This window comes from Equus asinus, chromosome 17, assembly GCF_041296235.1.
Source record: "Equus asinus isolate D_3611 breed Donkey chromosome 17, EquAss-T2T_v2, whole genome shotgun sequence".
Taxonomy (NCBI): Eukaryota; Metazoa; Chordata; class Mammalia; order Perissodactyla; family Equidae; genus Equus; species Equus asinus.
In genome coordinates this window covers 2,375,720-2,397,423 of record NC_091806.1, presented here as the reverse complement: position 1 = coordinate 2,397,423, position 21,704 = coordinate 2,375,720, and the positions used below count along the sequence as shown (strand labels likewise).

The 21,704-nt window shown below is 41.3% G+C and overlaps 1 protein-coding gene across 1 annotated transcript in view; it reads right to left on the bottom strand.

Annotated features, from left to right (window-relative positions):
• Positions 1-21,704, bottom strand: part of TRIM44 (tripartite motif containing 44) — a 112,626-nt gene that overhangs the window by 66,269 nt on the left and 24,653 nt on the right. The window contains exon 3 of the mRNA XM_044750626.2: positions 4,281-4,520. Coding sequence (XP_044606561.2) covers positions 4,281-4,520 — 240 coding nt within the window. The remainder of the gene's footprint in view (positions 1-4,280; positions 4,521-21,704) is intronic.

Here is a 21,704-nt window from a genome sequence, read left to right as displayed (position 1 = left end):
TGCTGGTAAACTCTACCAAATATTTAAGAAAGAAATAACACCAATCTTACATAAACTTTTTCAGAAAATACATGAGGAAGGAATACTTCTCAGCTTGTTTTCTGAGGCCAGCATAGGCCTAATACCGAAGCCTGACAATGATATAACATAAAATTACAGATGAATATTCCTCATTGAACACAGACATAAAAATCTTTAACAAATGATTAATGAATTGAACCCAGATAAAACATAATGACCAAGTGGGATTTTATCTCAGGAATGCAAGGATGATTTAATATTGAAAAATTAACCAATGTAATGAACCATTACAACAGAATAATGGAGAACCAAATAATCATTTCAATAGGTACAGAAAAAACACCCTACATAACGTCCATTCAAGTTATTGCTCTCCAGAGGTAATGTGTCATTTCTCTCTGGCTACTCTGCTTTCAAGGTCTTTTCCTTGTCCTTAGTTTTCAGAAGTTAGATTTTGATGTGTCTGAGTATGGATTTCTTAGAGTTTATCTTGCTTGGGTTCATTCAGCCTCTTAAATCTCTAGGTTTATGCCTTTCAATCAAATTTTAGAAGTTTTGAGCCCTTATTTCTTCAATTTTTTTCAGCCCCACATTCCTTTTCCTCCCCCTTACTGAACATAGGTGTCACATGTGTTAGATCTTGATTGTCCCACAGGTCCCCAAGACTCAGTTCAATTATTTTTCCATCTCTTTTTCTTGGTTGTTCAGATTGGCTATCTCTTGATCTGTCTTCAAATTCACTGCTTCTTTCCTCTGTCACCTCCAGCAGTTCAATTATTTTTCACTCTTTCTTCTTGGTTGTTCATATTAGACCAATATCTTCAAATTTACTGATTCTTTCCTCTGTCATCTTCAATTTGCCATTGAGTCAATCTAGTGAATTTTTTATGTCAGTTATTATATTTTTCAGTTCTAAAATTTTCATTTGATCCTTCTTTATATCTTATTTCTTTGCTGACATTTTTTATCATTTGTTTCCATGGTTTATTATTGCTCATGGAAACATTTTTATAACAGTGGCTTTAAAATCCTTGCCTGATAATTCCAAAATCTGTGTCATCTTAGTGTTGGCATCTACTGATTGTCTTTTCTCATTAGAGCTGAGATTTTATTTGTTCTTGGTAAAATGAGTAATTTTAGACTGTATCCTACACCTTTGGAGTATCATAAGAATCTAGTTCCTATTTAAATCTTTTATTCTAGCAGATAGAACCTCTTTAGGTTCAGAACACTTGTCCTGCATCACTTTTGTGGACTGTGGTTCAAAAGTCAATTTAGTTCACAAAGCTTCTGCAGGGCTGTTCTGGTCTGCCTCCCTCAGGAGACAGGACTCCACTCCACAGCCTCCACTGTGCTAGGGATGGAGGAGGGGCATCAACTCATCATTACCGGGTAAGGGTGGAAGATAAGGTTCCACCCTCGGACTCTCTCGGGGAGGGGCATTGTCTAGTTAATGCAGAGGTGGGAGACAGGAGTTAGAGCTCCATCTACAGTCTCCACAGGAGAGGGGTACTATTTCCTCTGCTACTGCAGGGCTGGGGTTGAAGTCAGAGTTCCAGCCACAGGCTCCCTGGGAGAGGGGCACCTCTCCCTACCGAGAAGTCAGACTTTCACCTAAAGGCTCCATGGACAAAGGAGGACACCTCAGTACTACAGAGGAGGGTATAAAATAGGTTTTTACTCTACTGGCCCCACTACTGCAGTGCCAATTGGGGCTGGGAAGAGGCGCAGTTTGATTTCTGGTGTTCATCTTCAGAATAGGCAGGTGTGGTCAAAAGGTTTCTCTACAGCTGAACAGCTCTTTTCCCAGTCCTTTGGCTAGAGAGAGCAGACCTTTCTTGGGTACTTTCTTGTAGTCTGTGCCCAGTAGTGTTTCCAGTTTGCAGGGCACCCAGGAGGAAAGAAAAACCCCAGGGAACTCCCTGCCATGTGGTTCCTCAAATCCCAAGGTCCTACTCAGTCTGCCATCATTTCTCCACTTTTCAGAGTCTTCTGGTAGGTGACTTAAGTATTTTGTCCAGGAATTTTTGCTGTGATTAGTGGAAGAAGTAAAATGAAATGTGTTTACTCTATCCTGTTCAGAACCGGAAGCTGGAATTTGCTTTTAAATGCATCAAAAAATAAGATGAATTAAGGAGCAGAAGGTTGGAAAGGTGGCTATATATGTAAAATGAATCGGCATAGTAAAATGTTAATGGTAGAATCTAGGTGGAGGTATATGGGTGTAATCTGTAAAATCCTTTCAACTTTGCTGTATGTTTGAAAATCTTCACAATAAAATGTTGGGGTGGGGGAAATCTCTTGGCCAAATTCAAAATGCACGTGATTAAAAAACAATCCGTACCTTGCAAGAGAAAGAGAAGAATTCCTCTGCTGAGTCTTTTGAAAGAAAGGTACTAGAAATCTGTTCTGATCAATAGTTCCCAGATTAGCTGGAATGAGAGGCTATTAGATGGTAACACCTCCTTGTACAAAAGCTCTAGCCAGCTGACTGCTACTTCTTGTTTTTAAGAGCTTATTTTGTCCACAGCCTGGTCCTGAGGCTTTGTCAGTTTTGCATCTCTAAGAGTAATTACATCAGAGTTAACAAGCATAGTGTAGCCGAGCAGCTGAAGTGCTTATAGGACAGTTAATGCTGGGGAGGGACTAAATTCATTATTTGAAATGAAAATAAGAGACGGGGATCTCTCTCAAAATTAAATCTTTATTTTTGAAAAAACAAACTAACACACAGAATAAATGTGAGGGCCCAATCTGAGGAGAATTTGGGACAGAGCTATGCCACTGATCTTTTTAGTAGGTCCGCTTGAACTTCTTGTTTATTAAGACACAGTGTGACCACCTCCACATTGTAACAGGTCTTAGGAATGCAAAGCTCTCTAGGACACTGATTCTCCTCATTCTTCCCACAGATACAACCGTGGCATACAGCATATACTGCATAACTGCATAGGGAAAAAGTACAGGCATTGGAATAGGACAGACTTAAATCTGAATCCTGGCTCTGTTTTCTTCTAACTTAAATGACACTGGGTCAGCACCTTTGCATCTCAATATCCTATCTGTAAAATGGAGATAATGAATGCCGCTATCACGAATTCAGTGAAATGATGAATATAAAGTGCTCTCTTGCCTATGTAGAAACATACTTAGGCCCACACTTTCTTTATTCTGGAGAGGATGAAATGAAAAGAACAAGAGCTCATCTAGTCTTTTCACACACTGATGAAAGTTCATCAAGAACCCTGGATGCAAAGCAGCTAACTGTGCAGTGGTCTCTTACACTTCCTGTCAGGACTGCTTGGACAGTACTTGCCCCTGGATTACACCTTTACTCTTCTGTTGCCTGGTTAGTCTGAGGCTAGGCACTCCTGGACCAAGGCAAGACTGCTAGTTACGGCTGAGCTCACTGAGTCAGCAGCAGTCCTGGAAAGTCTATACAACTTGCCTAGGTTTTCTTCTAAAAGGGCCTACCCTAAACCTCTCTGGCATAAGCTTGACCAGAATTTTCAACAAAAAGCTATGAAACCTGATGAACAACAGCCTCTCTCCAGTGGTGGAAATATAAGTTTTTTTAAATGGCTGACTTACATTTTTTTAAGAAATAGATTCTAAATGCCTAAATATGTTGTTTGGTAAAATGCTTAAGACTTTTATTCCTGTTACAAAATAACAAATGAATATAGTGACTAACATTTGTACAGTGAGTGATTCAACATCTATCTTACGTCTTTCACTCACACTTTTTTAGATCTTCACAATGTCCTATCTCACCTGCCTCTCTTAATCCAACAGTTACACTCTCAATTTATACCGTTGGTTCCGTAAAAAAACCAGCCTACGGCACCTTTTGCCATTCCCAGAATCAGTCCAAAATCTTTCATTCTGGCCGCTTTCTGCTCCACTTCGTAACTTCTCCTTCAGCCCAGTTCTCATCCCTATGATGACTTTACATCCAGGCTCATTTTACAGCTTGAGAGGTGTCAACTGCCCTCTTCTCTGGTTCTGAGTTCTGGTTTCCCTCCCTAACCAGGGTTAGCATTTGATCCACTGACTGCACTCCTTTAATCGTGCTGGGAATGTATCTGGCCAGGCCCAGTTGCTGGACACGGCCCAAGCAGCCAGTACTTACACACTGGCTTACCCCCCAGTCTAAACACTTATGCTCTATCTAAGTTCTCAATTCATTCATGTGTAGGGACCACAAAGAGGAATTCCCAGAGCTAACACACAGGGCAGTTAATTCCTTTTTCTTTTACCTCTGCCTTTGGCTCCGCTGATTCATTAGAGGTATCGAGTTGTTCCTTGGCTTGGGCCATCTGAGTCATCAGCCTGTCCATGTGGGACTGGATGTCTGCCAGTATCTCAGTCACATGAGCCGTGGCCATTGCTTCCTGGATGTCCACTAGATGCAGGGCCTTCTGCTCCTCATCAGCAATCACTTTCTGAACTTTCTTAAATTCCTGCTGTATAAACACCTTCATCTGGTCCCGGGTTACCTGTAGAACACAGACAAGGAAGAATAGTAAGTTGAACACACAAAGAAATGGAAGGGTAGAGCTATTACTGTAAGTACTAGGCAGCTCTGGCCAAAATAAAAACAAACCATAGTTCCTACCTGATGCTAAAGTTTTGGGAATATCCTCTAAACAATGTTCCCCTAATATCTTCGATAAATTTCCTGTTAATCTTTTTGCCTTTTTCATTCTTTGGGAAGTAATTCCTTATCCTTCCTTTTTGTTTTCCCTTTTGTTCATTTTTATACCAGTAATACATGATTACTTCTTAAAAATTTAATAGATAAGTGTATATTGTAAAAAGTTAAATTCTACTGTCTCCATCCTGATACCATTTTCCCACTCAGAGGGTAATTACTGTTAACAGTTTGTTATGTACCACTTCAGCCATTTTCCTACCTAGTTATATACATATATGTATACTGACAATTATGTTGTTTTTTATAAATGGGTCATAGTGAACACATGGTTCTGTGTCTCGCCTATTTAAAATGTTAATATGTACAGGTCAACTTTATTCTTTGCGTTATTTTTAATGTCTGTATGATACAGATAGATATGGATATTTATATATATAAATAAAAGGATAAATATATCTATTAAATATTTCCCTTCTTAATGAAAGTGCAGGATATTTCCAAATTTTTGCTATTACAAACAATACAGCCAAGAACATCCTTGGATACACCTTTTAATATTTGCATATGAGTTTCTTTATAGACCTTTGGAGTCACTGAGTCAACTTATATATACTCTAAAAATACTGACTGATACTGCTAAACTGCCCTCCAAAAAAGATGCATCAATCACATTCCTACAACAATGTATGAAAGCAAGCATTTCTCTACACCTTCACCAATATTGGATTATATTAGTGAAGCCTTTAGATTTGTACCCTCATGGGTGAAAATACGGTATTGTTTCATTTTGCAACAACTTTGCAGACCAAATAAAATACAACTGCAGGCTATATTTGGCTAGGGCATAAGGCAAACAAAGTGAGAAACCACCAAAATAAGAACTTCTAAACTCCTTGTTCTGCCAGTGACTCCACTTACTGATGTTTCCTCGCAAGCATGTTTATTTTATGAATATTTTTAAACAACTGTGCACACTGAGGAGCTGAGGTAGGGACCAGGGAAGAGGCAGAACAGTAGACAAAAGGAGAAAGGCCAATACAAAATTTTAGAGCTCTAAGAGAATGCCTTCCTTTTACAGATAAGTGAACAGACACAGCTGCAAACCTGGAGGAGACACAGAGGACTCCAACCTTCTTGTTCCTGGTCTGGTGCTCTGTTCACTACCACAATCTGATGGAAACAAAGTCAAACTGGGAAAACCTAAAAAGGAGACTGAAGAAGAGAAAGACCAAAGGAGAGGGGAAAATGAGGCCATTTTTAATTAGCCCCTTAAAAACTGAAAGAAGCTAGATACATTAAGCAGCTTTTGTAACAATGCCATATGAACGCCAATGAAAAATAAGGCCTGGACGACAGATTTGCTCACACATCAAGTGACTAAGTGACATAAACCCTCAAGAACTCATATACTCTGTGTAGGTGCTCTCCTTGGTGCTAAAGAAAAGGGGAGGGGGAGTGTCAAATGTTATTAATGTCCCTGCAAATTCTGTATCAGATTGAGAACTGTGATTTGTGTTTATTTATGGAATTTCTTCTTATTTTTAGTGTGTATATTTCAAGACTGTTATGCTTTATGGTGACCATTCATCAATGGATCTCTACCCTCGAAATAAATTAGGTCTTATAAGACCTAGGACCTCCTCTTAGAGACCAAACCTAGGAAGTTTTAGCCAACGGATGAACTTTTCTGAATGCCTACAAAATCTCTTAACAGTTCCAGGTGACTAAAAATGGAGATCACAATAAAACTGACTCGCAATCTATTTTACTAGACTTTGCATACACAGATGGTTCAGAGTTAGGAAGCTGATGTCATAGTCAGGAAAGGTGTGGACCAGACTGCACTAGGTGATAAATCATGGTTTTGAAAAATTAAAGTTTTTATTTCCCATTGCTTTAAGCAGATTTTTTAACCTTTATGTAGTTTATTTTATACAAATTAGGCCACAAATGAGAACTGAAGGCAGAATAATCTACTCTCTAAAACCCTTTATGCCTTCTTCCAATCCTGTTCTCTACTGATCAACAAATAGGTATGCTCCAACCAAGTTCAGAACGGCAAGAACAAACTTCTGGGTCACAGCATCCTTTCAAATTCAGAGCCCAAAGGACAGACTTCTTGGGGGACTGGGCAGGTGGTAGGTCTGGAGAAAGGACTCCTACCAACAGCAGGAGTGAAATAGCTTTCAAACTCCCTTTTAGGTTTCATTTCACCTCCTTGCTATCAAAACCATTCTGCTATAAACTGCACAGTTCTCCAAGAAGCAGGAGGCCCTTCACATCAGCACCTGCTACCTGGGAGCCAGTGACATCATTTCTGAGGAGGTTTCTTAGAACTTCTTCAGGCTCTATCCCATAGCTCCCAGAAGTTGAGAGTGATAGTCTTATACTCTTGACTATACTACATGTGGTGTTATGTAAAAGGAGAAAATTCTACATAAGCAGAGAAGAAGGAAGGCTGGATGTATCACAGAATGATGAAACTGGTGGTGATACAAAATGTTCCTTTTTTATAGGATCTACTAGTAGTTGTCAAACCTTTTAAAAGCCACAGAACTTCCCTCACGCCAAACAAAATCTTAATGTAGAACTCCAAAATATAATAGAGCCAAAAGAGGAACTACTCTGGTTAAAAGAAAAATCTCCCCTTCCTCCTTGAAGCACTTCCTAGGGCACTGGCAATGGTCTCCAGGAAAATCTCACCTGAGGGGTCTGGGTCCTCTACACAAATGAAACCCTAAAAGGAGTTTTCTCCCTTTGGTCAACTGACTGGCCCCTAAGTTGTTGAAACCTTAAAGCCCTATGTTACAAGCAAATTGATATATCTTTGTTATGGCTGCATTAGGGTGAAAAGCTATGTTATTACTTAAACATAGCATTGTAATTTGAAAAAAATTGGCCGCTTATTTGTGAATGGTCATAACTAGTGAACATCTGACTGTTCTCATTAGAGCTGACTCCAACCTCCTCGTTTTATAGGTAAAACACACACACACACACACACACACAAAAGAGGCTCCAGAGAAGTGCAGCAATAAAGTCAGGTTTAAAAACCAACTTTCCTCTGGTCGAGTCCAGCAGACTTTCTGCTAAAACAATATTGCCTCTAACGATCCCTTTCTGCCTGCTTCAAGTTCTTCAAATTTCCTTCTTCTTAATTGAGATGTTTCCTCAGTTAACAGGCTGCTTCTGATGTTATCCCCACTAGGATGCTACTCCCCCGAAGTGAATCTTGGGATAAAGAATGTACATCTCAAGAGTTAAGTCTCAACCCACAGTACTTTCTACATGCTCTTGTAGTTAATATTTCCAAGCTAGGCTGGACCCAAGAGGCATGTAGACTAGCACTTTACACATACATAATTAAACACATAAAACCTTGAATTAAGAGCTTGTACTTAAAAACACCACCATTCGATGTGCTAGACAAGGGTTAGAAGCCATTAACTCCTAGCTAGCTGGCCTGTAGGAAACTAAAGTTTTATTTACTTTTCTATTATAGGCAGATTATAAAAACAAGCAGCAAACTAGCTAGAGAGCATTATGGCTTAAGAAAGATTTGTTCCAGAAAAGTGTTGCTGAGATAAACTGAGAAAGACAGAACAGGGTCAGGAGCAGGAAGCTAAACAAAAGAAAAGGATCCAATTCTACACTGATTGAAGGTTTCAGAAATACCTGTTCTATTAACCAAATTTCCTGCAAGTAAGTTTAAAGGCTCCTACTCCAAAAACGACTGCAAAAAATGTAGACTGCATGAAATAGAGTGTGAAGACTCTACCTCCTGAAAAGGTCAGGTCCTCCTGAAAAGGTCAAGTCCAGTTTTACTCCCCTTTTCCTCTTCTGAATGATCACTATTCTAAAATAGAAAAATTAAAAAGCAGGAAATCGAACTTTTGAGACGCCGCAAGCTGTCCTCACTCCTGCAGCACAGTGCCCGCCCAGCATGCCAGTGCCATGGCAACTTTCAGCTTGGGAATCTCAAAGCTGAGGCTTCTGTACAGCCTCCAGTATTTACTCTGGCATTTTACTCCAAGAGAGCTCCTTCCAAAACTTGGCCAGGCTCCAGTGAGGGCAGGCAAGGGAGGAGCTTCAACAACAAGGAGGACAGGGTCCTTTTGCGGTGGAGAAAAGGTCTCCCATTTCCTGTGTCTTCTGTGTATGAGAGGAATAGGCACTATCTACGAATAAAACAAGTGCCTGCTCCTTAGGCTTGGAAAATTATCCAGCAGCCCAGAAACACAGCAGAGATGAGCTATGAACTATAGTCCATTACTAACATTCTGTGTGATGTCAAACATTTTCCTGACAACCTGGTTAAAAGCCTGAATTGCTCAGAGTTTACAACTGAGGGTAGAGAAAAGGTTATTAAAGTGAACGTTTAATCTCTTCCTTAAACCATTTTTCTCATCTTCATCAGAAGCCTCAAGACAAAAGCAGTCATTTGTATCCTCTTTACCTCCTTTCATCCTCCCCAGTTTGTTAGTATACCACCATGGGATCCCCACTTCAGTTATGACTTGGCTATTTCAAGTATCCACTCAATGAAGTAAAAGTGAAATTTACTGTTGCTGTTGTTATTATTATTTCTATTCTAAAAGGCTATAAGAAATACACCAAAATGTTGGAGAGTGGTTATCTCCGAGTGATGGGATTAAAAGAACTTTTCTTTTCTTTACTTTTGTACTTTTCAGTCCAAATTTTCTATAATAACGTGTGACACATTTTTCTTGAACGATAATTTTCAAAAAGAAATGTGGCTCAAAGAAAAAGTTAAATTATCAATAAGATATTAGCAAACTGAATCCAACAATGTATAAAAGGAAGCACACGACACCCAAGTGGGATTTATCCCCAGTATGCAAGGCTGGTTCAACATTTGAAAATCAGTTAATATAATCTATCACATCCACAGGCTAAAGAAGAAAAACCACACAATAGTATTAATAGATGCAGAAAAGGCATCTGACAAAATCTAATATCTCTTTATGATAAAAAAAAAAAAAAACCTCTCAGCAAACTAGGAATAGAGGGGAACTTTCCCAACTTCACAAAAAACACCTACAGCTAACATCATACTTCATGGTGAGAAACTAGAGCTGTCCTGCTAAGATCAGCAACAAAGCAAAGATGTGTCCTCAACAAAGCAAGGACGTGTCCTCTCACTTTGCCTTTTCAACATCAATGCAGGAAGTCCCAGCTAATGCAATAATACAAAAAAAGGAAACAAAAGGTTTACAGATTGGGAAGGTAGAAATAAAGCTGTCTTTGTTCACAAATGGCATGATCATCTATGTAGAAAACCTGAAAGAACTGACAAAAAAAATTTCTGGAACTAATAAGCAACTACAGCAAGGTTGCTAGATATAAAGTTAAGTTACAAAAGTCAGTAACTTTCCTATATACCAGTAACGAACAAGTGGAATTTGAATTTAAAAACACAATACCATATACACTAGCACCCCAAAAGTTAAATACTTAGGTATAAATCTAACAAAATATGTACAAAATATGTATGAGGAAAACTACAAAATGCTGATGAAAGAAATCAAAGGAGAACTAAATAAAGGTAAAGCTATTCTGTGCTCATGGCTAGGAAGACTAAATACTGTCAAGATGTCAATTCTTTCCAACTTGATCTATAGATTCAATGCAATCGCAATCAAAACCCCAACAAGTTATTTTGTGGATATTGATAAACTGATTCTAAATTTATATTGAGGGGCAAAAGACCCAGATTAGTCAACGCAATATTGAAGGAGAAGAAGAAAGTGAGAGGACTGACACTACCTGACTTCAAAACTTACTAAAAAGCTCCAGGAATCAAGACTGTGTGGTACTGGTGAAAGAACAAACAAGTATCAGTGGAACAGAATACAGAGCTCAGAAACAGCGCTACATAAATATAGTCAACTGATCTTGAACAAAGGACCACAGGCAATACAATGGAGAAAGGGCAGTCTTTTTAACAAATGATGCTGGAATGACTGGGTATCCACAGGCAAAAATATGAATCCAGTCACAGACCTTACATCTTTCACAAAAATTAACTCAAAATGGATCACAGACCTAAATATAAAATGCAAAACCAAAACACTCCTCTAAGATAATACAGGAGAAAATCTAGAAGACCTTGAGTATGCTGATGACTTTAGATACAAAACCAAAGTCCTCTTCAGCTTAAGCCCATTAAAATAACGGCTTCCATAACAGCTAAGTACTTAGCACATACTGCTCCTGTCATTTGAAGTTTCCTATATGGGAGTCTCAGTCATCCTGGGGCTCCTCAAAAGAGTAGGTTTCAGTGTCTGGAAAAACTCTGAAAAGGTCTAACTAGCTGCCCCAATGAGTGACCTGAAGGGTGAAGTCATTTACTTTTGAGAAATACCAGGCTCATCAATGACAAATAGACATCGTCACAACAGACCCGAGAGACATCTGCTTCAGGACGTAGTATATCCACAGCAGCACCAACCCTCATGACATTGCTCAGACTACAGAGTGTGAGACAGCAACAGGAGCAACGCTGGGTGAAACAGGAGGCATGCCTAACTTTAGCCTGGTTTCCGTCATCGGACATTCTCCTGTCTTTTAATCCATAACAAAGACAGGGCCTTCTGAATAATGATAGTGAAAATACCAAGAGCTTCACACACAGGCAGTGTTCCAGGTGCCATCATATACGTAGTTCTGATCTAATCCTCAGGCAGGCAGGAGTATTTTCACTTTGTGTGAGTGGAAACTGAAGACCACAGTGGCTAAGTCACTTGCCTAGTGTTATGCAGGAGGTAAGCTATGGAGCAAAGATTCACCTCAGGTCAGTCTTTTTCCAGGTTAGCACTCTGGCAACCACTCCATATAGCATCCTCCTACTGAAAAGGAAACTGAGCCTCTGAGAACCAGGATTAGATCACGGGAAAGCAACTCAGCACAGAGGAGAGCACTCAGGACGGAAAGTTAGAGTGTTAGTCAGTGCTGTCTTTTGGAACCAACCAGTTGTGTGACTTTGGGCAAGTCACTGAATTTCTCAGGGCCTTGGGCTCCAGAGTTAATAAAAATGAAAAGCCACATTCAGTTCTTTTATCTCTAAAATAATACAACTGCATAAGTTTTATGCTCTTGGAACAATAATTCACCAATCCAGATTTGTGTCTAATTGTATCTGTTGCCCAAACAAGAGGGAGTTTCAGGAGACCAGGAATCTGATTTAGAAGTTGTTAGGGTGACACAGCCAAACTAAAAAAGTAAAGAAGACTGCAGGATAACTTTTTTCTTTTGACATTGCTGCCCTATCAAGTGATTATCCTCTGTAGAGAAGAAATTTTCCTCTACCCTTCTAGGTTCTTCCAGCTGCACTAAGAATTAAATTGACATGAGAAAGAATAACAGGAGAAAAGCACACAAACTTTAATAATATTTATACATGGGAGAGATCCAGAAAAACTGAGTAACTTGTTGAAATGGCCAAAGTCACCACCTTAAATACCATCTTTAGCTAAAGACAAAAGACCATGTTGCGGGTATCGGTTTGGGACTTCACAAGGGAGGAAAGCAATTCACATGGAGATGCAAAAGCAAATGTTTGGTAAACAAACGTTTGCCATTCCTTGTGGAGACAATGGGATATGAAGGAGCCTTTGATCAAGTGGGTCTTGCTAGGCTCCTCCCTACCACATCTAGTTCATATTATACTCTAGTTATCTATGGTGAGAGCTCCTTCCTGGAACAGGCCTTGTATCTTAAATTCTTTTAGGCAGTTGGGGGAGGGTCAAAGTTTCTATCTGAGTGTTTTGTTCTTAAAAATAATCAAGCCAAAGAGACACATTTTGGGGGAGCAAATTGTGTTCCCCTACACCTTCTCCCACCTTTAACCACAAAGCATAGAGTCACATAACACCTGATGCCTGGTCCCCTCTACCACTAAAGAGTCTACTGGTCACCAACTCCACGCGACCTCACTACTGACCTGTGTGTAGCATTTAGCACTACTGATGCCCCTCAGTCTTTAATTTCTTTCCTCCCATGGTTTCTGTGACCCTGGACTTCTCTGGCTGGCTGTTTATCAGCTTTGCCCCTGTAATGGTACACTCTCTCTTCAGGTGACTGCAACTGAGAAAGCCCTCAACGCTAGGGTTTTTCAACCTCAGCACTACTGATATTTGGAGCTGCTAATTCTTTGTTGTGAGGGAAGAGTCCTGTGCATTGTAAGATCTGTAGCAGCATCCCTGGCCTCTATGCAGTAAATGATGGCAGCATCAATCCCTACCCTGAATCATGACAACCAAGAGTCTCCAGACACTGTTAAATGTCCTCAGGGGGCAAAACTGCTTTCTGTCCAAACCCTCCTGCATAGCAATCTCGTTCCATCTGTGCAGTTCAACTACTGCCTCCATGGAGAAGGCTCCGAAGAGCAGAAATTCTCTCCGGGTCTCCAGGCTCACAATCCCTATTGGTATCTCCACCTGGATACTTTTCTATTATTCAAACCATCATGCCTCAAACTGAACCCTCTCCCTCCTCCCCCTCATTGTCACTGCGACCTGTTCTGAGTGCCCTCGCATCCGGCACTATTCTAAGCACTCTACATTCGCTACTTCAATTAATCATCACAGGGACACCACGAGGTGGCAATGACTACTACACCAATTTTACAGATGAAGAAACTGAAGTATAGAGGGGGTACAACACCTGCTCAAATTCACACACACAGTGGCTGAGCTGGAGTTTAAACCCAAATAGTTTGACTCCATAATCTGCTTTCTAACCACTATATTATTCTCCAATATCTTCCCCTCAAACCTTGTCCTGTTCCCCCTCTTTCTCCCTTAACAATACCACGGTTTAGGCAATAACCGGGGCTCTAAACTCTGGAGTCAAGTTTTTATTTTCTCCACCAGATAATAGGTCTCTTAACTTAACATCTGGAAGACAAATCATAACACCTTGCTTAGGGTCTTGCACATAATGGTGGTGAAAACATTCTCACTAAATGTCACAAATCATTCCACATCTGCCTCTCTGCCACAGTCTGACGGAAGAAGTCCGCCCTGTATCTATGAAAAGCCCCTTCTTCGCGTTCCTTCCCACTACTCTCTGCTCATATCTAGACCCTTTCTCTAGACCCAAGTGCTCCAGATTAGCTCCACCCGCCCACTGCACCCAGGCCCTCTGCCCCAGTCCCACTCTCACCTGCACCACTAACTTGCTGAAACAACATTCGAAGTCAACGAGTTTCTGGGTGATTTGAAGAAGTTGTTTAGGATCCTGATCCTACCTCCCACTTGCTCCATACGCCAGCTTTCTCTCCCTTCTCATCTCTGCTTGGCCCTGAATCATCGGCTTTCTAATCTTGACCTCAAATCCCACGTTTGGCCCCTTCGGACTTAGTAATCATATGTGCCCCTCACTCCCTCCTGCTTGGTGTTCAGACCTTAGCTTTGTCTTATACAGTCTTTGGCTCGGCTTGCACATTTGACTCACACTGTACCTTTGAATCACATTCTCTCAGATAGGAACCCCACATTACAGTCAGAATACTCCAACCCTACTCTATTTCTGCCAGAGTGCTTCTCACTGAGACTATAAATTTTGGTGCTTGAGCCTAAGTACTCTATTATTCTTTCACAGCGTCATGCATACAACCCCGTAATATGCTTCTTCTGAATCTCCTCCCTTTCATGGTTTCCCCTCCCCTCACATACGAACATAAAAATACATGTACGTGCACACACAGCATTAGAGGCTCAGGACCATGTTTCCTAGAGGCACTGTACATGAAAGATCCTAATAAACACTTGAATTGAATCTGCTAATCAGCTGTAAAGTGGACAGCAACTATGCAGCCCTAGTCAACTGAGAGAGAGACAGTCACAGCAGACTGATAAGCAGCCCGTGGTGTGAGAGACGGAGATCTAATCACTATGGTTGTGGCATCACTGCCAAGCTTCCTCTCCTCCCAGGGCTGCTGGGTCACACTATCAGCTGCTATGACTCTACTGCCACGACAACGTGATGTGTAACCTAGTGTCATGGCACTGAACTGGATGCACCAAAGAACAGTTCAAATGGCATGCTGGGCTCACTTTGATTCAACACTATTTCTTGCTCTTAAGATGCTTCTCTCTTTGCCTAACTCCAGGGCGGCACTAAAGCAAGCAATCACAAACTTCTGAGCACCACTTTTCCTGAGTGAGCAGGAAAAACTCTGGGTGACTCCCTATAGAAATGTGAAAGTAGAAGAATGATTTCCCAGAGATACCCAGGACCTGTAACAAACAAGAACAAGAGTGAGAGCTTCTATTTCACCTTGTTTTCTTGCTTTCTTTCCACCTTAACCCGTGCATAAACTAGAAAGACAGCTTCTGCTTCAGGAATTATCATGCACCAAGTGGGAGGTAGAAACTGACAAAGTTTCAGGGGGCAACTAACGAGAAATTATACTATTTTTAAGTCTCTTAGACTTGAAATATACAAAGAAAGCCTATTCTATCTGCTGAAGATTAAACCAATTTTAAAACAAGACTCACCCCTCCACCTCCACTCCAGTTTTCTACCCAAACACCTTCCCTGCAAAGCCACAGCTATTTGTACACCATCAAAACCACAGAAACAAAACAACTGCACACCTCCAGGAACACTCGGGAAACAGCACTGAAATGTAGGTTCCTGTTTTCTGAGTCCTCTGTGCTAGAGTCAAAATGGGACAGCTCATGGCTTCCTGTGAAGGAGAAGGAGGTCTGAGCACTGGCTCTGCTAACGCTGCTTCTGAACTCAGAAAGAGGAAAGCTTCTTCACGTGTCAAAAAGCGGTAATGACATCGTTCTCCTAGATACGTCAGTACTCTCTGGACACACAAGTACATCAGCAGAACTGTTCTGCTAGCCCAGATAAAAGTACCCGTGAACAGTTACTGTGCACTTTTCCCATAGGACCCACTGAGCTCTCAGAAAGAGCCCCTAAATAGTTTTTTAGACAAAGAGAGCCTATACCCTTGCGAGTGCAGACTCTAATTTCCCAAGGGAACACTGGAAGGACTTTGTCACACATTCTAGGCCCTGAAGAGTAAGGATGTCAAGCAGAGGCTCCCTGCCTCAGTTTCAGCAAATGGCCCCAGGCTGTCAGGGAACAATGGCTGCCTTTTGCTGGAAAGGCAAAAAGCTCCTCAAAAGCTTCCGTTTTCAGGGTACTCATTAATATAAAGGTGATATGATTAGACCTATTTTATAGATGAAACTGAAGGCTCAGACAAATCAGTGATACAGGCAGTAAGTGCCAGTATGCGGACTCAGGTCACCTGCCTCCCACGTCTATGCTCTTTCACCAGGTAAGGAAAGGAAAGCATGTCATACTCATGGTAAATTTTTTCCCTGAAAGTCTGAACAAATTCTCTATTTGTATACTATTCCCACCCCACCTTCTATAGGTAAAAAGTTAATAACTTCCTGCAACTACTAATAATTCTATATAGCAATCACACAAAGGCAATTTATTGGTGTCATTAGCCCCGTGGCCTTGGACAAGTCATTTAACCTCTTAAGTCTTTGCTTCTTTATGTGTAAAATGGGAATTATGATGTCTAATCATATTGAGTTAGGAATTAAGGCAATATCATAGAATCTATTTCACCTGCTACAGAAGTAAACAAAAGCCATTCCACAAGGGGATGGTCGTCAGCTGGATCGCTGGGTCGAATGGAAGTTCTCTACACAGCTGCAGAAACTGGATGGATTTGCCTTTTGGCTAAATGCAGAGTCAATGAGAGAGGCGTGGTTCTCAGATTTTACGTTTCTATACACATGCAAGCAGCTCCATACAGACTGAGACTGACTGAGAATTACATTCTGTAGCTTTAGCATCAAGATATCAAAGAAAACACCTTTGTCCTTGTGCAAACCTGAGTTCTACTGCCTAGCTGAATGAGAGGTTGAACTAAAAGGGAAAGGGGAGGCGGGGACAGGAGAGGAGGAGACCCTTAAATAAAAATCTGCATGGCTTTTATCACTATTATGGCAGGAAAGTTTTACATCTAGGTATCCAGGCTCCTAAATTAAGTGTCAAATACAATCCTGCACTGGGAATGTGAAGCGTGGCTGCTATGGGGGGGTCCTGACAGCTCTACTCCCCTCTCCACATTGGCCATGTAATCAGCCTTCAAGCTCTGGCAGAAGGTGTATTATCAAGTCTCCTGCCGGTGCAGAAAGGATCTGGAGCAGGGGGAGAAGAACACTCCAATGCGTTAATTTTATTAAGCCATTAAAGCTCGAGCCCTTTGCTTTCCAACAATGCTCCAGCCTACTAGGCAGCTCAGAAACCATGCCTACCCTAGGTTTTTTTTCAAAGATTTTATTTTTCTTTTTTCTCCCCAAAGCCCCCGGGTACATAGTTGTATATTTTTAGTTGTGGCATGTGGGATGCCGCCTCAGCATGGCTTGATGAACAGTGCCATGTCCGCGCCCAGGATCCGAACCGGTGAAACCCTGGGTGGCCAAAGCGGAGCGTGCGAACTTAACCACTCGGCCACGGGGCTGGCCCCTCTACCCTAGTTTTAAAATGCTGAGAGACGGTTGGTCTGTAGAGTGCCCCAGTTAGGAGCTCTGGGGCTCCAAGAGAAAGAAAACAGCCAAAGGGTAGAGCTGCAGGGGAAGGGGGAACAGGAAGGAAACAAGAATCTCAGAGTTGTCAACTTTAAAGTGGGGATATCTCTCCTAATGTCTCTCAAATGCGACATTTAATTTCTTCTGTGATTCTTAATTTCTTCATTTTTCTTTTAATTTGGCACCAAGCAGTTCTAACTTGAGAGTTTGCTCTATAACAATAAACATAAGTACTTCTATGCACTGATTTCCTGTTTTTATTGGGAATATATGGACACACAGCTGCATACTCCCAAGGCAGACACATTTGCTTTGACTTGAAAGGGGAACAGAACCACACCGAACTAATACCAGGCAAGGCAGCCATGGAAGGCCCACAGAGACAGTCAGCCAGTCAGCAACGCCAAGGAGTCCCAGCTATGGAGATTCAACTCAATCTGCCTGTCATCACCCAAAGAGGTAGCAATGGCCCTTTAAAACCTGCAATCTGTAAGTGTCACTAATCCTGAGAACTGTTAATTGATCAAAGTATAGAGTCTAGTTAGTTATAAACAGATGGCTTATTTTTCTCCACAAGGACTGGAAGGTCCCCTGAACTCTGGAGTGGGGTGGGAGAAGGCGGCCCCATGGAGGCAGCGGTGGTTCTCAGGACTAGGAGAAAGCTGGCAGCAGCCAACATTTACAGGACGTTGTACTAAGCACTTTAAAGGGATTATCTCATTTAACCTTCCTAACAACCCTATGAAGTGTGTACCATTATCCCCTATTTTGTAGCAGAAAAAAACAAAGAACCTGAGAAATGGAGAGGTTAAGCACAGGATCTGCCCAAGACTGCACAGCTGTCAATGCTGGAGGGGATCTGTCCCAGGGCAGCTTGATTCCAGAGCCTGAGCCTTCAATAACCACAGAACACTGCCTCCCCCGAGAGAGCCCAACATCAGGTTTCTGCCTTCATCCCTATCCGGAAGAGGACCGGAGAAAGACAAAGACCAGTCACTGCGGACACTTCAAGCGAAGGGCTGAAAAAAGTGATTCAAGAGGTAGTCTCTCTCTCAACAGCTTTACTGAGACATAATTCACTCACGTATAATGCAATTCACCCATTTAAAGTACGCAATTCAGTGCTTTTAGTATATTCACAGAGTTGTGCAATCATCATCCCCAAAAGAAACCCAACAGCCATTAGTAGCCACCCCCCTCTCCAATTCCTCCATTTCCCTCAGCCCCAAGCAACAACGAGTCTACTCTCTCTATAAATTTGCCTATTCTGGAATACCAATCAAGCAAATGGAGTCACAAAGTGTTTGGTCTTTTGTGAATGGTTTCTTTCACTGAACATAACGTTTGTGAGGGTTCTCCTGGTCGCAGCATGTATCAGTACTACATTTCTTTTTATTGCCAAGCAGCACCCCACTGTACAGTGGCACACTGTAACACGTTCACCAGCTGGGTTGTTTCCACATTCTGGAGAGCATGAAGAATGCTGCTATCAACACTGGTGTACAACTTTTGCGTGGAGATATGTTTTCACTTCTCTTGGGTATACACATAAGAATGGAATTGCTGGGTCATATGGCAACTCTAAGTTTAACCTTTTGAGGACTGCCAGACTGTTTTCCAAAGAGACTGCACCATTTTCCAATCCCACCAGAAATGTATGAGGGTTCCAATTTTTCCACATCCTTGTCAAATGGACAAAACTTCTCTTTATGGGGAAAACTACAAAGCTGTAGTCCTAAAAGCTGTCAACTTGCTCCGGCTCTACTATAACTGCCTGATGACGTTGGGCAAGAACCCTTACTCTCTTCACACCTCAGTTTCCTCATCAGTAAAGCAGGGGCGGCAGGGGGGGCATTGATGCAGATGGCCTCACACTTCCAACTGAGCCCTACGTTTATTCATTCAGTCATATGTGAGACACCTGAATAATGGGGAGGGAGATGCTGTGAAACGGACAGCCTGGGGCTGAGTGCAGGACTTTGCAGTAACTCAGTTTCAACGTGACTGCCTGAATAACCTGAGACTGTGACTGTCATGCCTGCCTCAAAAAACACCAAAACAACAGAAAACCTTACAGAATCTGCTTCTGATATTACAAAGAAAACAGAAATGCCTTATTAGGTAAAACTTCCATTTGACAATAATTGCAGATTGGCATTCAGGATTTTAGTTTTCTAAACTGGGGTTCAAAGATGGAACTGGATTCAAATGATGAAAATGTATGCATTCATATGGGATAATGTGGTGAACAAAGATGGGTACAAACTATTTATGTATACACAGTCATATAGTTCTACATATGTATACACACAGAATAACAGTTACACAGAGGGAGAATCATATTAATGTTCTACTGGAAGGGCAAAGCACCATAATATTAACCAGTTTTTCCATAGGTGCGTCTCAAAGCGTGATGTATTGACCACGTGCATCAGAATCATCCAGGCTGCATATTAAAAAAGCGGAACTCAGAACTACTAAATTAGATGCTCTGGGTGAGGCTCAAGAACCTGCATTTCAAAAAAAAAAAAAAAGTATTCAAAGCTTAGAAACCACTGCCGGTGGAAGAACGGCTGATCTTTCCCTTTCTTCTTTATTCCTGTCTGACTTTCCCACCTTTTCCTACAGAGAACATGTACTACTTTTATAACAGGGTGACCGGGAAAGGAGGAAGTCGTTTTGTTTTGATAAAGGCAGGGGCATGGTGACAGAGGGCAAGAGCTTGTTCCCCCTCTTTCTGCTGCCCAAGTGTCTACAGAGGATAAAAAGGGGCACATGTGCTTCTGGGTCCATTCCTCTGAGCCTGGATGAGACCTGAGAAGGTGCAGGTATTGTTCCCGTTTGGTGTCCTCCATCAGTAAGAGGACACCACTGAAGCACCTGCCTCCGTTCCTCATTTAGCCAGGGCTGAATGCTCTGGAGCTGTCCCGGCTCGCTTGCATCTCCCCACGTTTTCTGTTGGAAAAAGCCACTCTCCAGTCCTGGGACTTTAGGATTGTGGGGAGCCGTGGCTGCAGGATCCAGAAAAGGGAGGTAAGAGTGTGAGGGAAAAGTAGTCAGTGAAGAGCCATACTGCTAGCGATGACGGACTATATGTATATATATCCACTCAGCCATGTGTTCAACAATAGTGTGGGGACGAAGAATATGGAGTAAGACAAATCTGAAGTTAAGTCCTGGTCCTGTCACTTACTAGCAAGCTATTTAAACCATCCATAAAACAAGGCAAATAATAATAGTTCTTTTCATAGGGTTGTTGTAATAGACAATGCATAACAATTATTACCTGCCAGGTACCATGCTAACAGGGCTTGAGGATACAGAGATAAAATAAACAAGTCATACCCTCCAAGATTACTACTTACAACTTTTTAAGTGAAAAGCAGAGAAATAGGTCAATAATTCTAATAACCCTTCACCCAAAGGAACACTTTTTGAATGAATCAACTTGATAACTGATGCATCTCAATTCTCTGCTTCAGTTGGTTAAATAAACACTGGCCCTGTGAATACGTGTGTCTTGGGGCAGGGCAAGGACCACCATGAGGTCATTGACCCTGGTGAATAAAAGGACATTAACAAGAAGAATTCAAGTTAGGTTTCGCTTATATCCATTACTATTTGTACATGCAAAATCTATCATTTTAACAAGAGTCCGATTAGCAGAAGAGAGTGAAGGACTGGGCTGTGTTCCACGTCAATGATATCAGCTACTAAAAATGACTGTAAAGTTCTCTCGCAATTATTAAATTAAATGTGTAATTATTATTAAATTAAATGCTACATTAAAATAAAATAAGAAAACCATCTTCAGATCTTTTTAACTAATTTCATGTTGCTAGACAACTCTTTGGTCTCACAACTCAGTAAGAACACCGTTAGAGATTGGAGAAAAGAAGAAAAACCTGATACATTTTAGGCAGTCTTAGTGTGACTAGATTGCATGTTTAATCCCACTCCAGTTAGACAGATAATGTGAGCCACCTGATTCAAGTTTAAGACACTTTTTATTGAGAATAACTTCTTATAAGTTTAATATTTGAGATACACAACTGTGTTTTTAACTGTTTCAAGCATGCCAGCTACAGGAAACAATGAACACCACATCTTAGGTGGAAAGAAAAGCAATCGATATATACTAGAGAACGTGGCTGATATTAACTGCATAACAAGGGGTGGGTTTGACTGAGCTGAGTATGTTTTGCTTCTGGTTCAATGCTCTCTGAGAGACTGGGCAGGGGAAGGAAGGGAAGGGAAACCATGTGTTTTCTAAGCTTCAGTTTCCTCGGGTAAACTGTGAACAAAGGAAAGCTGTAAAGAACTCAGAACACTAACTTTCCTAAAAATCCTGTTATAGATGGACTCAGATGGATAGGGACGGACGGACAGAGAGAGAGAGAGAGAGAGAGAGAGAGAGAGAGAGAGAGAGAGAGAGA